Raw genomic sequence first — 16876 nt, forward strand, 5'->3', positions numbered from 1 at the left:
CACCCACCCAGATCCCCTCACAGGCCACACCCACCCAGCGACATGGGCTGCACACAAAGATCCCCTCACAGGCCACAACCACCCAGCGACATGGGCTGCACACCCAGATCCCCTCTCACAGGCCACACCCACCCAGCGACATGGGCTGCACACAAAGATCCCCTCACAGGCCACACCCACCCAGCGACATGGGCTGCACACAAAGATCCCCTCACAGGCCACACCCACCCAGCGACATGGGCTGCACACCCAGATCCCCTCTCACAGGCCACACACACCCAGATCCCCTCTCACAGGCCACACCCACCCAGATCCCCTCACAGGCCACAACCACCCAGCGACATGGGCTGCACACCCAGATCCCCTCACAGGCCACACCCACCCAGCGACATGGGCTGCACACAAAGATCCCCTCACAGGCCACAACCACCCAGCGACATGGGCTGCACACCCAGATCCCCTCTCACAGGCCACACCCACCCAGCGACATGGGCTGCACACAAAGATCCCCTCACAGGCCACACCCACCCAGCGACATGGGCTGCACACAAAGATCCCCTCACAGGCCACACCCACCCAGCGACATGGGCTGCACACCCAGATCCCCTCTCACAGGCCACACCCACCCAGCGACATGGGCTGCACACAAAGATCCCCTCACAGGCCACAACCACCCAGCGACATGGGCTGCACACAAAGATCCCCTCACAGGCCACAACCACCCAGCGACATGGGCTGCACACCCAGATCCCCTCACAGGCCACAACCACCCAGCGACATGGGCTGCACACAAAGATCCCCTCACAGGCCACACCCACCCAGCGACATGGGCTGCACACAAAGATCCCCTCACAGGCCACACCCACCCAGCGACATGGGCTGCACACCCAGATCCCCTCACAGGCCACACCCACCCAGCGACATGGGCTGCACACCCAGATCCCCTCTCACAGGCCACACACACCCAGATCCCCTCTCACAGGCCACACCCACCCAGCGACATGGGCTGCACACCCAGATCCCCTCTCACAGGCCACACACACCCAGATCCCCTCTCACAGGCCACACCCACCCAGCGACATGGGCTGCACACCCAGATCCCCTCTCACAGGCCACACCCAGATCCCCTCTCACAGGCCACACCCACCCAGCGACATGGGCTGCACACCCAGATCCCCTCTCACAGGCCACACCCACCCAGCGACATGGGCTGCACACCCAGATCCTCTCTCACAGGCCACACCCACCCAGCGACATGGGCTGCACACCCAGATCCCCTCTCATAGGCCACACCCGCCCAGCAAAACTTGCTACATACCCAGATCCCCAGTGTCACCACTCTGCCTCCAACAGAGATAGCTTTGGCTACAAATGCTGCACCGATTGTCTGTAAGAAAAAATGTATTGAAAAGAGATTAGAAAACAGTATGGGAAGAGAAAGGCTCTCTTAAGCTGCAACAGTTACTGAACCATTATATTTATGTACAATACAAGACCTTTCCAACTGCATTTCCCATAATACAGTTTTCTTAAGGGAGTGCTCACAGCACGAACAGATGAAAGGTTTAAAGGTCTGTTCACGTGCAAGCTTCCCTCTCCCTCTTCCAATTACCGCCAAAGACTGTAAAATGAGTAAAAGGAAACTAATCAGCTTTATATTCTCGACAGTGTGCGAGAATAAATATTTAGCAAAGCTGATGATTAGATATATGCTCCACGTTACGCACATCGGTTCAGAACCGATGTGCGTAACGTGGAGCATATATCTAATCATCCTCCCATCTGGGAGCGCCAGCCATCAAATCTTGAAATTATTTTATAGCTTGGTATCAATTTTAATTACTTGTTATAGCCACAGATCAAGAGAATTCTTCAAAAAGATGGAAACCAGATACACGAAAGGAAGGTGGGAGGGGAGCACTTTTATTCTGATACAGGAAGGGAAGGTGGGCGGGGGAGCACTTTTATTCTGATACAGGAAGGGAAGGTGGGAGGGGAGCACTTTTATTCTGATACAGGAAGGGAAGGTGGGCGGGGGGAGCACTTTTATTCTGATACAGGAAGGGAAGGTGGGCGGGGAGCACTTTTATTCTGATACAGGAAGGGAAGGTGGGCGGGGGGAGCACTTTTATTCTGATACAGGAAGGGAAGGTGGGCGGGGGGGAACACTTTTATTCTGATACAGGAAGGGAAGGTGGGCGGGGGGAGCACTTTTATTCTGATACAGGAAGGGAAGGTGGGCGGGGGAGCACTTTTATTCTGATACAGGAAGGGAAGGTGGGCGGGGGGAGCACTTTTATTCTGATACAGGAAGGGAAGGTGGGCGGGGGGGGGAACACTTTTATTCTGATACAGGAAGGGAAGGTGGGCGGGGGGAGCACTTTTATTCTGATACAGGAAGGGAAGGTGGGCGGGGGAGCACTTTTATTCTGATACAGGAAGGGAAGGTGGGCGGGGGGGGGGCACTTTTATTCTGATACAGGAAGGGAAGGTGGGCGGGGGGGGCACTTTTATTCTGATACAGGAAGGGAAGGTGGGCGGGGGGAGCACTTTTATTCTGATACAGGAAGGGAAGGTGGGCGGGGGGAGCACTTTTATTCTGATACAGGAAGGGAAGGTGGGCGGGGAGCACTTTTATTCTGATACAGGAAGGGAAGGTGGGTGGGAGAGCACTTTTATTCTGATACAGGAAGGGAAGGTGGGCGGGGAGCACTTTTATTCTGATACAGGAAGGGAAGGTGGGCGGGAGAGCACTTTTATTCTGATACAGGAAGGGAAGGTGGGCGGGGAGCACTTTTATTCTGATACAGGAAGGGAAGGTGGGCGGGAGAGCACTTTTATTCTGATACAGGAAGGGAAGGGGGGGCGGGGGAGCACTTTTATTCTGATTACAGGAAGGGAAGGTGGGCGGGGGAGCACTTTTATTCTGATTACAGGAAGGGAAGGTGGGCGGGGGGAGCACTTTTATTCTGATACAGGAAGGGAAGGTGGGCGGGGAGCACTTTTATTCTGATTCAGGAAGGGAAGGTGCCCTCCTTCCCTGGGGGGCACCTTCAGGGCGGGGGGAGCACTTTTATTCTGATACAGGAAGGGAAGGTGGGCGGGGGAGCACTTTTATTCTGATTCAGGAAGGGAAGGTGGGCGGGGAGAGCACTTTTATTCTGATAGAGGAAGGGAAGGTGGGCGGGGGGGGACACTTTTATTCTGATACAGGAAGGGAAGGTGGGCGGGGGGGGAACACTTTTATTCTGATACAGGAAGGGAAGGTGGGCGGGGGAGCACTTTTATTCTGATAGAGGAAGGGAAGGTGGGCGGGGGGAGCACTTTTATTCTGATAGAGGAAGGGAAGGTGGGCGGGGGGAGCACTTTTATTCTGATACAGGAAGGGAAGGTGGGCGGGGGGGAACACTTTTATTCTGATTCAGGAAGGGAAGGTGGGCGGGGGAGCACTTTTATTCTGATACAGGAAGGGAAGGTGGGCGGGGGAGCACTTTTATTCTGATACAGGAAGGGAAGGTGGGCGGGGGGAGCACTTTTATTCTGATACAGGAAGGGAAGGTGGGCGGGGAGAGCACTTTTATTCTGATTCAGGAAGGGAAGGTGGGCGGGGGGAGCACTTTTATTCTGATTCAGGAAGGGAAGGTGGGCGGGGAGAGCACTTTTATTCTGATTCAGGAAGGGAAGGTGGGCGGGGAGAGCACTTTTATTCTGATACAGGAAGGGAAGGTGGGCGGGGGGGAACACTTTTATTCTGATTCAGGAAGGGAAGGTGGGCGGGGGAGCACTTTTATTCTGATACAGGAAGGGAAGGTGGGCGGGGGAGCACTTTTATTCTGATACAGGAAGGGAAGGTGGGCGGGAGAGCACTTTTATTCTGATACAGGAAGGGAAGGTGGGCGGGGAGAGCACTTTTATTCTGATTCAGGAAGGGAAGGTGGGCGGGGGGAGCACTTTTATTCTGATTCAGGAAGGGAAGGTGGGCGGGGGGGGCACTTTTATTCTGATACAGGAAGGGAAGGTGGGCGGGGGGGGAGCACTTTTATTCTGATACAGGAAGGGAAGGTGGGCGGGGGGGGGGAGCACTTTTATTCTGATACAGGAAGGGAAGGTGGGCGGGGGGGGGGGAGCACTTTTATTCTGATACAGTAAGGGAAGGTAGGTGGGGTGGGGGTACTTTTAGGAAGTATCCCCACCCCACCCACGAGGAGCACTTTTATTCTGACAGGAAGGGAAGGTGGGCGGGGCACTCACATTCTGATAAGGTCCCAGGAGAAAACGGTGATGGACGTAGCGCTCGACCAGACTTGTCTTCCCCACAAATTCCTTTCCCAGCATCACCACCTTCACATCTACGCGCTGCCCACTCATTCTCCTTCCTGCAGCAGATTGCTGCCTCTCTGTTCAGCTCTGTGGAGGGGCCTTTTCTGACACAAGAAACTCACCTGCAGAAGAGAGAGAGGTGCCCTCAGCTCTGGGACATCAATACAATGTCTGTGTGCAGAAAGAAATAAGCAGCTCACAGCACTGAGTACCAAGCTGCCGCCAGGAGGTCACATGGAAAATGTTTGCTTTTCACCTTGGGCTCCCTTAGTTTCCATCTCCCAAGGCTCCTCCTGTAATGTTCTGGCTTAGCCAGCTTCCTCCTGCACTACCACTCAAGTCACCTTCATCCTGGCTAATGGACAACATCCTATTGGCTCCAGGACATAAGACATTTTTCCAACTTCAGTTGCATTCCGGGAATTTCTTCGTATGAAAAGATTTGAAAACCCAGGTCTGGCTCGCTAGTTACGTAACAAGTGCCAACAGAGAGGTTTGGTTACTCCCTTTGATAAGATGTAAATGAACTACGCTGACTCTACATATTGCATTCACCTGCACTCTTCACTGGGTACAGGGACAGCGTGCATGAAGGCTGAGAAAGCAAGATATCATTTGAAAGTTTAATAAAGCCAAAATGAGAGCTTTGCTAGCAGGGGAGACCTGGAATCAATACTTCTAAGGAGTACTGAGAATGGAAAAAGATTTTGCTAGTAGCTGAAGAAGAACAGTGAGTACTGTTTTGCTGGGTAAACTTTGAGGGAGAGGTGAAATTGTGGGTAAATTAATCTTTAGTTGGTGCACTTAATGAAAAAGGAAGTGTAGATAACTTAAGTGTGTTTTTCTTTCCTTCCCACCCACTCCAAACACATCTTATCCCATATAATAGGACAAGGTGGAAGGGAAGCCAAACGATTGCTGGCATGCTTAAAAGGTGAGTGGAAGAGGCTATTTTAGCCAAAAGAACTTTTTTCAAAAATTGTGCAAAATGATCTAGATGAAGATAATAGGAAAAAGATAAGCTTTGTCAAGGTAGATGTAAAACATTAATAAGGCGGGCAAAAAGCGAATTTGAAAAGAAGCTGGCTGCAGAGGCAAAAACTCATACAATCTTTTAAAATATATCGGAAGCAGGAAGCCTGCGAGGGAGTCAGTTGGACTGTTCTATGATGGGGGGATTAAAGAGGTACTTAGGGAAGACAAAGCCATGATAGAAAGACTAAATGAATTCTTTGCTTCAGTATTTACTGAAGAGAATGTTAGGGAGATACCTATGCTGGAAATGATATTTAATGGGGAAGAACTGAAACAAATAATGGTGAACCTGGAAGATATAATAGGGAAGACTGACAAAGTAAAGAATAGCATATCGCCAGTGCCGGATGGTTTACACCCAGAGTTCTGAAAGAACTCTAAAATTAAACTGAAGGTCTATTACTAGTAAACTGCAACTTATCATTAAAATGATCTGTTGTACCTGAAGACTGGAGGGTGGACAATGTAACACCTATCTTTAACAAAGGGCTACGAGGTGATCCGAGAAAGTACAGCTTCAGTGTTGGGAAAAATTGTAAAAACTATTCCAAAGAACAAAATCATAAAATATATAGAAAGGCATGGTTTGATGGGACACCGTCAGCATGGATTTACCCAAGGGAAGTTTTGCCTCACCGATCTACTACATTTTTTTGGAATGGATAATAAACAGGTGGTTAACGGTGAGCCAGTGGTTATGGTTTATTTGGATTTTTAGAAGGCATTTGACAAAGTCCTCCATGAGAGACTCCTGAGAAAATTAAAATGATATGGAATAGGAAGCCATGTCCTATTGTAGATCACAAACTGGTTAAAAGATTGGAAACAGAGAGCAGGATTAAATGGTCAGTTTTCTCAGTGGAGAAGATTAACAATCAGGTGCCTCTGGGATCTTTACTTGGACTGGTGCTTTTTAATATATTTATAAATGGAGATGACAAGTGAGGTGATTACATTTGCAAACAATAAAAAATGATTCAAAATTGTTAAATCACAAGCAGATTGTGAGTTGCAGGAGGACCCTGTGAGACTGGAAGACTGGACAATCAAATGGCGACCGATATTTAATGTGGATAAGTGCAAAGTGAAGCATATAAGGGAAAATTAACCCACACTGTAATTACATGATGCTAAGCTCTGTAGTAGGAGTCACCACCCAGGAAAAGGACCTGGCTGTCTTGGTGGACAATACTTTGAACTCCTCAGCTCAGTGTGCAGCACCGTCAGAAAAACAAAATGTTAGGAGTTATTAGGAAGGGAATGGTGAATAAAACAATGGATGTCATAATGCCTCTATATCGCTCCATGGTGAGACCACACCTTGAATACTGTGTACAATTCTAGTCACCGCATCTCAAAAAAGATATAGTTGTGATGGAGAAGGTACAGAGAAGGGCAACCAAAATGATAAAGGGGATGGAACAGCTCCCCTATGAAGAAAGGCTGAAGAGGTTAGGCCTGTTCAGCTTGAAGAGACAGCTGGTCCCCCAATTGTATTTGAAACTGACAGTGGTGCAGCTGGTACTGATGTTGATGCATCTCTGGGCATAGGCATCAAAATGATGCCTCCAGGTGCTGTTAAGAGTTTTCAGGATCAGCTGCACCTCTGCATTGCCATCAACATTGTCGATGCTGGTGTTTATAGTCCAGCACTTTCTGGATCCTTCTCTCCACTGTCTCCTCAAATATCACTGCTGCTAATGGAAGACAGGCAGGAGGGGGAGAGGTGACATGCTTTTGGAAGACTGTCACATTCCCCCAGATTTCTTGGAGGGTGCAGAAAATTGGGAGGTTTTCAGGATATCCATAATGAATATGCATAAAATAGATGTGCATATAATGGAGGCAATGCATGCAAAGCTCTCCTATGCATATTCATTGTGGATATCCTGAAAATCAAACCTGTTTGTAGTTCTTGAGGTCCGGAGTTAGCCACCTTTAGACAATCATACTATATGCAGAAAATAAAGCTAACGAGCAGAGCAGTGCTACTCATACACATACTTAAAACATAAATACAAATAATTTAGTACTTCATGAAGTGAAATTCCAACACCTAGAATGGATAAAAAAAAAATCTGCTTATTACTATTGTGGTTGTTGAAGATTATTTTTGCCTTCTGTCTTTGTTTCCAGGTTCTCTTTTCTTCTATGCTCATCCATCTCTCTGATATTTATTCCCCAGCATTCTCTCTCTCATCTTGCCTGCTTCTTTTCCCATTGACTCCTCCATTGCATCTTCACTGGCTCTCACTCCTTTCTCGCCTCAACTCCTGCCCTTCATCTCACACAGATCCCTAAGCCCTCCAGCAACCTCTCTAGCTCAAAAAACCTCCTCTCCAATTCTCAGCTTCCCATTCTCAGTCTCTTTCTTTCCTCTTCTCTCACCTGCCAACTCCCATCACTCCTGTTTGTTCTCACCATCTCCCCAGTCTTGCTTACTTCTCCATGATAACTGGGTAGGAGCAGTAAGGAGCTCTCCAGAGATTAACGGGACTCAAGAGAGACAGCAGTCAGCATAGGGGACATGAACAATGCTGTGCTTCCTATCCCCATGGCTGTCTCCTCTTCCTCCAACCCCTATTCAGGAAGAGAGGAGGCATCACTATCTCCTGCAATAACTGCCACCTTTGTTTTAGTCCCAGTCAGACTCTTCTCCTGTCCCTTGCATGCTAGTGGGGGCAGCTTTGCTTATTTCCCCAGTTGCTGCAAGATTGGGAGATGCCATAGGTAAAGCAGGATACATTTCAAAATGGTGCTGGTAGTGAATCGCTGACAGCAGTGAGGTTGATTCTTCCTTTAGTAGTTCAAGCTCCTCTCTCCTGTCTGGTATCAGTAGTCTGCTGTGTACCCCTGACAGGCCTCCATGCACCGCTGATTGAGAAGCACTAGCATACGGGCCAGTTGATTTCTGGCTTTCTTTACTCTTCTTCACAGCTAGGGATCCTCCGTGCTTATCTCAAGCTTTCTTGAATTAAAAGCATAAGAGAGGCCATGCTGAGACACAGCAATGGTCTACTGAGCCCATGTCTGACAGTGGCCAATCTAGGTCATTTGGAAGTAACCAATAGATCCCAATGGGAAGTAAGAGAAGAAGACCAAGTCTGCCTGACTAATTATTAATGGACTTGTCCTCCAGAAACTTGTCCAAACCTTTATTAAACGTAACTACACTACTAGCCTTGACCACATTCTCTGTCAACAAATTCCACAGTTTAATTGTGCATTGACTGAAAACATACATTTAAAATTTGATTTAAATCTGCTACTTGTTGGTTTCATGAAATGTCCTCTGCCACCGTCCTTACCCTACCTGTGCTCAGAGGCTTTGCCATGCATCCAGCCCCCTACCAGCAAAGAAGGTTCTTCCTTTTACTATTCAGCCCTGACCTGAAACACTCCTCTAGTCTAGCCTGATTTATAGGTACCACTTCTGGGGCCCCCATTCTTACTCATGCTGTCAGGAAATTATATTTTCATGCATATTCACTGTGGCTATCCTGAAACTCTGGGACTGGCTGGGGGCAGGTTTGGAAAGATCTGCCCTACCCCATCCCCTGTCTCTCCCAGAGCTGCCGCGTTACCCAGTTCCAGGAGAGATTTTACGTCAGTCCTGGCTTTCTGACAACCCCATCCTCATGCATTTGATAGCTACAGCACTGACTTCAATGGGTAAAATCAGGACTGGGATGCAAGCTTAAAAAGTCTCCTCCCCCGGGACTGGGGCAGGTGGCGGTTGTGCTCTCGTGAGTCCCCCAAGCAATACAAACAGCCGAAAACCAAAGCGAAGCACCTACCGGGAGCCCCGACACCGACCCTCCCCCCATGCTGAGCCCCTGAGAGCAGCGCACGGAGGTGGAACCCGGCCTCGCTCACCTCTGTCCCAGCCCCGGGCCGGCGAGAGCAAGAAAGCGACAGCAGCCCCGCATCGCCAGGGCACGTGACCCGGCGCCGGCCAGGCGTCACCTCCCGGCAGGTGACCCGGCGCCGGCCAGGCGTCACGTCCGCACCTCCCATTTCCGCTTCCGGAAGCAGCGGGGAGACTCTCCCTCCTCGGCAGAAAGGCTTCCGGAGTGCCAGTGACCGAGACGGGCTCGTCCTCCTCCGCTGCCTGCGGTGCCGGGACGCCCTGTCCTGGGAGTTGCTGGAAGCCCCGCCCGCAGCGCTTGGGGCTCTCGCCGGGCCTTCCGGCTCCTCTCACGTGGCCTCATGCAGGCCGCGGCTGCTCCTGGCCGTAATGGTGAAGCACTTCCTGGGAGTGAGTCTCCTGAAGACTTCGTGGGACCAAGTGTTCGCTGCATTCTGGCAGCGCTACCCCAATCCGTACAGGTGAGCGGACGGGGAGGTAAAAGTACATAGCCAGCATGGCTCTCTGCTTCAATGGCGGGGCGGGGGGGATGAAGAAAGGTGGATCTATATTCAGGCAACAGTCAACAAGGACTGAATTACACAGTCTGAATAAACAGATAAGCATGGGTGTAGCTTGCTTATTGCGGTGGTTAATACCCCTAACTAAATTAAGCTATTTCACTTAGATGCAGGTCCAACACTGCTCTCTACATTAATGGCGGGGGTGGAAGGGAAATAGAATAAAAATAAGGTTACTAAGAGCCAAGAGAAACAGATAAGTATGTGAGAGAAAAAAAAGTGCGAAAGCTTGCTGGGCCGTGTGGTCTTCTTCTGCCGTCATTTCTATGTTTCTATGTAAAAGTGGTGTTGCACTTCTGTTGCGCCGGAGTTTACACAGCTTTCTTCCCAAACTCTTCTGTAATCATCCAGCTAGCTTCAAGATTCGTTCTGCTTTTTTTTAAATAGCGCCCTTTAAGCAATCCCCATGTTCTTCCATATCGCCCTTCATGCCTGTTCTCCCACCAGCTTATACGGGGGAATTGTCACTGGGTTGGTGCGTTGTGCTTGCTGTTAGCTCGTACCTATGAAACAGGCCTGAAGCTGCTACTGGTCTGTCCCCCTGCATCCTACTGCTAATCATGTACAGTTGTGCACATAAGTTTACTTACCCCAGGCAGAATTTGTAAGATGTGCAGCATTTTAAGAAAACATGAGTGAGCGGTCAAAACACATCTGTTGTTTTTAATGTATTTCAAACTAAACTATTTTATGCATCACAGAATAGCACAATTGTTAACCATAGCAACAAAAGACATAATAAAATGGTTCTGTTCAGAAGTTTTACATAGTCTTGAATGTTTGGGCTGATAATATACACTCAAGTTGACACACAGGTTGAAATGGCAAAGAAGGGTAGTATCCACAGTTGTGCCTTGTTTGATTGTAATTAGTGTCTGTTTATAAATAGTCAATGTGTTTCTTAGTGCTTGAGAAAGGCTTGTGCATTACATCTAGGGTTGCACTGACATTGATTACTAAAGCATGGGGAAAGCAAAAAAAAACCCAAAACTGTCAAATCATCTGCAGGCAAAAGTAGTTCAACTTTATAAAGTTAGGAAGAAGATATAAAAAGATATCCAAAGCTTTGAAAATGCCTCTCAGTACTGTTCAAACTCTGATCAAGAAGTGGAAAATTATGGGTTTGGTTAATACCAAACCAGGTCAAGAAAGATTTCAGACACAACTGCAAGAGAAATTTGTTGGGATGCAAAGAAAACCCCACAAGCAACTTCTACTGTAATAAAGGCTTCTCTGAAACAAAGTGGTGTGGCTTTTCAGCAAGCAGAACAAGGAGATACCTGAACAAAAATAGACTGCATGGTAGAGTTGCCAGAAAAAAAAGTCATTACTGCATCAATGCCACAAAACAGCCAGCTTACAGAATGACAAACAGCACCTAGAGAAGCCTCAAAACTTCTGGAACAAAATAATTTGGAGTGATGAGACCAAAATCGAACTTTATGATCACAGTCATATACGCTATGTTTGGAGAGGAGTCAACATCATCCCTACCATGAAGTATGGAGGTGGACCTCTGCTATTTTAGAGGTGTGAGAGCTACAGCGGTACAGGGAATGTAGTCAAAATTGATGGCAGAATGAATTCAGCGTCTTATCAGAAAATATCTGAGGAGAATTTGCATTCATTAGCCAGAACGCTACATATGGGGCATACTTGGACTTTCCAGCATGACAATAAGGCTAAGTCGACCTTTCATTGGCTGCAGAAGAAAGTGAAGGTTCTGGAGTGGCCATCACAGTCTCCTGACTTCGAGTTCTCCCCAAAGTGGCTCATTGATGATGAACATGCAGTTCATGCTAGACAACCGAAGAATTTACAGGATCTGGAGGCTTTTGCCAAGAGGAATGGGCAGCTTTAACACAAGAGAATAAAGGCCCTCATTCACAACTATCACAAAAGGCCGCAAGCCATCATTAATGCAAAAGAGGGCAATACACAATATTAAGAACTAAGGGTATGTAAACTTATGTGAAACACATTAAAAATAACAGACATGTTTTATCTGCTCACTCATGTTTTCTTAAAATGCTGCACGTCTTACAAATTCTGCCAGGGGTATGTAAACTTATGAGCACAACTTACGTACGTGCTGTACACACACGAGACAGTTCCTGCTCCATGGGGTTCACAAACCAGTGAAGACACACAGATTAGACAAATAGATTTCAGGAACTGTCTTTACTAAATAGTTAAAATTAACCAGATTCATAATATTTTTTTTAATCCAGCAAGCATGTGCTAACAGAGGATATCCTACTCCGGCAAGTGACTTCTGACCACAAACTACTTTCCAGACGACTTCTCACCAAAACCAATCGCATACCACATTGGGCAGAGTGCCTTCTCCCTGCCAATGTCTCCCGCTCGGTTTACATCATCGAAGATTCCATTGTGGACCCCAAGAACAAAAGTTTGACCACCTTCACCTGGAACATTAACCATGCACGCCTCATGGTGAGTAGAGGACCAGCATAGAGTGCCCCTCCCCCCCAGGGGCGTTGTGAGGGGAAAACAAAATATGGCCTATCTACTCTGTCAATTGACATCAGCTATTTCAACTTTACGAACCCTCCCACTTCTTCAGAGAGCCTCTGTGTTAGCCCAAGCTTTCGTGAATTCAGATACTGTCCTTGTCTCTGCCAGCTCTACTGGGAGGTTGATCCGTGAATATTTCCTTACATTAATTGCTCCCAAATCTTCACCCCATGACCCCTTATTTTAGAGCCTCCTTTCCTCTGCATGGAACCAGTGGCGGTATTTAAATAGCTCTCTCATATCTCCTCTAGCCTGCCTTTCACCAAGGTTATATGATTAAGTCTATCCCCAGATGCTTTAGAAGAAAGACCACTGACCATTTAGTAACCACCCTCTGAACAGACTCCAACCAATTTATATCCTTTTGAGGATGCAGTCTCCAGAATTATATACAGGTCTCACCAGGGGCAAGAGCATCTCCTATTTTTTTGCCAAGCATATTTATGCACCTGTTTGGCCACCTTAAGATCAACCCAATACGATCATCTCTAGATCCTGCTTTTCTTTCATGCTAGAAAAATGTCATCCCCTATACTGTACCTCTCCCTTTCTCAGCTACTAGACTGTAGGCCATTCCTCAAGCTGTGCTAAATCTCTCCTCTTGTTATCCACACCTTCCTAGCTATCCGTCCTGTTGTAGATTTTGGTATCCACACCTTCCTAGCTATCCGTCCTGTTGTAGATTTTGGTACTATCTGTAAAAAGACAATCCTTTCCCAACAATCCTTCCACAATGTTGCACCCGTCCAAGGACCAATCCTTGTGACATACTGCAAGGAACATCTATCTTCTCCTTTTACCACCACACTTTCTTGCCTCCCTCTCAACCAGTTTTCAGCCCATTGTCACTTCAGAGCCCATACCTAGGGCGCCCAGTTTATTTATAGGTCACTTATGTGGAACCATTCAAAGGCCTCGCTGAAATCCACGTACACTACATCTAGCACATGCCCCTAATCCAAATCTCTGGTCACCCAATCAAAGAAATTGATCAGATTCGTCTGACAAGATTTACCTCTGGTAAAACCCTGCAGCCTCGGATCCTGCGATCCATTGGATTCCAGAAGCTGCACTCGCCTCTGTTTTAGCAGCGATTCCATTAGTTTGCTCCCCACAGAGGTCAGACTCACTGACCTGTAGTCCCAGCCTCCTCCTTACTTCCACTTTTATGAATAAGAACCACATCTGCCCTTTTCCAGACTCTAAGGAAGCACTGAAAAGGTCCCCAGCGATGCTGCCAGGCCATCTCCCAAGTTCCCTCTGTACCCTTGGATGAATCCCATTCGGCCCCGTCACCTTATCTCCTTTCAGTTTAGTTAGCTCCTCACAAACACTCTGTTCTGAAAATGAATTCAGGTTTACCTCACTTCCAATCTTATTTGTGTTTGTTTCCTGTGGTCCTGCTCCAGGGCCTTCCACAGTGAACACTGAGCAGAAATATTTGTTAAGCAATTATTTTTCCTCTTCAGCCACTATATATTCTCCCCTTTACGTCAAGTCTCACAATTTCACTTTTGTACTTTTGTTCTATCACTAACATTAAAAGAACATCTTGTCCCCCTGTTTTGCCGTATTTGCTATCTTTTCTTCCATTTGCAACTTAGCATTCCTGATTACTTTCCCAGCTTCTCTTAGCCTTTCCAGATCTTGTCCCCTGTCTTCCACTTTCTGCAATCTCTTGTAGTTTGAACGCTAACCTTTCTTCCTTATCTTTATCAGCTACTTTAGAAAGTCCTAGCAGCTTATTTCTCTTCTTTCCTTTATTTATATTCCTAACAAAAAGGTTAGTTGCCCTTATATCTCATTTTAGTTTTCCCACAAAAGGGCTTGTCTGAGAGGAACCGTTGCCTTGTTGACGTAATTGGTCAGTACTGAGGTCATTCTTGGAGGTCTTAACTCTTTAAGGAGATTGAGAGGACTGAAATCCAAAGGGCTACCAAAGTGGTGTGCAGCTGCATCCCAAATTTTACACACACACAAACATTCAACTGCTCAGCCCTCAAGAAAGTAGGAGAGAGTTTCCCATCCCAGGACCTTTTCTGGTCTCTGCTTCCTTGCTGATGTGGCCCTGGTGTCTCCTGTGCAGGTGGTGGAAGAGTTCTGTGTTTATCGTGTGAATCCAGAGAACAGCAGTTGGACTGAGATCAGACGGCAGGCATGGATTTCCTCCAAATTGTTTGGTTTTACCAAAGCCATCCAGGTGAGTGAGAGCAGGGAATGGATCATCAGACCTCCTGACTCAGTGTGGACGCTATAGTAACACTGCCATCTTTCTGCAGGAGTTTGGACTGGCAAGATTCAAGAGCAATGTGACCAAGACAATGAAGGGATATGAGTTTATATTAGCAAAAATGCAAGGTTGGTAGCACCTAGGTAAAGCCTCTGCCCTGCAATGCCAGGAAGAGCTGGAATACTGTGTATAGTAGGGGCAAACAGCCAATCCTGGAAGGGGGAGGAGATTTCCTTCTGCCCCTTGTATATACTTGCATCCTGTACCAGGTTCCCCTGCCCTAGGGTGGGTGCTGTAGGAGGGACTCACCCCACCCCTATACAGGTGTAGGAGGCAGAACAGGCCTGCTGCTGGAACGGGGGCTTCAGCTAAGGGAATTTATTTGAATGTGTACAAATCATTGGTTGCAGGAGAAGCTCCTTCGAAAACACTGGTGGCAACTGCTAAAGAAGCAAAGGAGAAGGCGAAGGGAACTGCGCTGGCTGCTACAGAGAAAGCCAAGGACCTAGCCAGCAAAGCTGCCAGCACACAGAAGCAGCAGTATGTGTGAGGAGGCCCTGGGCTGTACTGCTACAGAGAAAGCCAAGAGGCTGGCCAGCAGAGCCGCTAGCACACAGAAGCAGCAGTATGTGTGAGGAAGCCCCGGGCTGTGCTGCTGTGGGCCCCTATTCCTATAGTGCATCCTCTGAGCCAAACCTTGTAGTTTTTGAACTTTCTATTGCATTTCAATGCAAGACTGAAACTTGAGTTTAAAAAGAAAAAAAAAGGAATCATACTTTCAAAGACATAATTTATCAATAAAAATTTTCTTACTGTGAGGAGATGGTGGTAGTATCACATTCCTCTTTGTCCCGATGCATGGCTTCTACCTACTGACCAGCAGATGGAGATAGAGCCTCCCGTGCTGACATCAGCGTGCCAGGTGAGCCTTCCGTGCTCTGGAGGGCTGGAAAAGGGCAGATGTGGTTCTTATTCATAAAAGTGGAAGTAAGGAGGAGGCTGGGACTACAGGCCAGTGAGTCTGACCTGTGTGGGGAGCAAACTAATGGAATCGCTGCTGAAACAGAGGCGAGTGCAGCTTCTGGAATCCAATGGATCGCAGGATCCGAGGCTGCAGGGTTTTACCAGAGGTAAATCTTGTCAGCTGAATATCATCAATTTCTTTGGTTGGGTGACCAGAGATTTGGATTAGGGGCATGTGCTAGATGTAGTGTACGTGGATTTCAGTGAGGCCTTTGAATGGTTCCACATAAGTGACCTATAAATAAACTGGGTGCCCTAGGTATGGGCTCTGAAGTGACAATGGGTTAAAAACTGGTTGAGAGGGAGGCAAGAAAGCGTGGTGATAAAAGGAGAAGATGGATGTTCCTTGCACTATGTCACATATACATAATCCTGCTACCATTTATCAAAATAGTCCTAAATGTTGATATATAAACAAATGTCCCTTCAAAAAAATGATGTTTACCCACACCATATGTGAAGCAATCTTAATTGCCACCAAAAGATCATGAATAACCCATGTTTACAATCATACTACCATATATTCAGCACAATTCTATTTACAGAGATAAGAGGATAGACAATAGAAAATGAAATTCAAGCAGAATTGCAAGGGCAGCTGCAGGAATACACATGCCATAAGATGGTGTAGCTTAAGTTATTCTCTCTAGTAGCCCCCTACAAGGATCCTCGTTTAGCCACGTGAATTCTTAAGGGGGAGTCTCCTGTTAGCTCAGGCGTGTGACATAGTAAGAAGAAAATGGTGTGCTGCTACAACACCACAGGCAAACAACTAACTTAAAAATCCCAGCTCGCCTGTTTCTTCCCTAAAATCAGTAATCATCCACATATTGGAAGAGGTGTATTCGCGAGGGCAACAAGAATTCTCCTAGAACCTGTCCAGAACCTCGCCGAAGCCCTGGGGAAGAGCCTTCCATGGGAATTGTTTTGTCCCTGTAGCTGGGTTCTCCTATTCAAAGGCAAATAAAGCTCGACTTTCCTCAGCTAAGGGCCATGCCCAAAAAGCATCTTTCAACTCTTTGTACGCTAAACCACTTGTTGTCTCGCAGTATTCTGCCCAATAAAGTATATGGATTGAGAACTACTGGGTGTCTGTCTTAGTACAGGACTTGAGGGAAATAAATAAGAAAGTCTAACCTGTACCTACCATCTGGTTTTTCTTACACTCCCAGAACATGACTTAGAGAACATAAGAACTGCCATACTGGGTCAGACCAAGGGTCCATCAAGCCCAGTATCCTGTTTCCAACAGTGGCCAATCCAGGCCATAAGAACCTGGCAAGTACCCAAAAACTTAGATAA

General features: G+C 47.3%; 2 protein-coding genes across 4 annotated transcripts in view; one reads left to right on the plus strand and one right to left on the minus strand.

Moving 5' to 3' along the window:
• RAB24 (RAB24, member RAS oncogene family) overlaps window positions 1-9374 on the minus strand; it is a 30471-nt gene extending 21097 nt beyond the window's left edge. Inside the window, exons 1-3 of one of the 2 annotated variants that reach the window (XM_029583985.1) lie at window positions 9232-9374; window positions 4252-4442; window positions 1319-1387 (exon numbers count right to left, since the gene is read on the minus strand). In XM_029583985.1, coding sequence (XP_029439845.1) covers window positions 1319-1387; window positions 4252-4368 — 186 coding nt within the window. In that variant the 5' untranslated portion in view covers window positions 4369-4442; window positions 9232-9374. Of the gene's footprint in view, window positions 1-1318; window positions 1388-4251; window positions 4443-9152 lie in introns of both variants that reach the window. The other variant, XM_029583984.1, reaches the window with a different exon arrangement.
• Window positions 9375-9392: 18 nt separating this feature from the next.
• PRELID1 (PRELI domain containing 1) lies at window positions 9393-15372 on the plus strand. Of its 2 annotated transcripts, XM_029583982.1 has the most exons (5): window positions 9400-9684; window positions 12015-12240; window positions 14408-14521; window positions 14601-14679; window positions 14962-15372. In XM_029583982.1, exons 1-5 carry the CDS (start codon window positions 9593-9595, stop codon window positions 15099-15101), a joined length of 651 nt encoding a protein of 216 aa, XP_029439842.1. In that variant the 5' UTR covers window positions 9400-9592; the 3' UTR covers window positions 15102-15372. The 2 variants fall into 2 exon arrangements, with proteins under 2 accessions (XP_029439843.1, XP_029439842.1); XM_029583983.1 differs by lacking the exon at window positions 14601-14679 and having other exon boundaries at window positions 9393-9684; window positions 14962-15094.
• Window positions 15373-16876: the final 1504 nt, after the last annotated feature.

The sequence above is a fragment of the Rhinatrema bivittatum genome, chromosome 18, assembly GCF_901001135.1.
Source record: "Rhinatrema bivittatum chromosome 18, aRhiBiv1.1, whole genome shotgun sequence".
Classification (NCBI taxonomy): Eukaryota; Metazoa; Chordata; class Amphibia; order Gymnophiona; family Rhinatrematidae; genus Rhinatrema; species Rhinatrema bivittatum.

Bases quoted from the DNA above. Each gene is read 5' to 3' on its own strand.
- PRELID1 (XM_029583982.1), top strand. From the start codon at position 9,593: ATGGTGAAGCACTTCCTGGGAGTGAGTCTCCTGAAGACTTCGTGGGAC. The intron at 12,241-14,407 runs GTGAGTAGAGGA...TCTCCTGTGCAG, and splicing joins TTAACCATGCACGCCTCATG to GTGGTGGAAGAGTTCTGTGT. The intron at 14,680-14,961 runs GTTGGTAGCACC...CATTGGTTGCAG, and splicing joins TATATTAGCAAAAATGCAAG to GAGAAGCTCCTTCGAAAACA.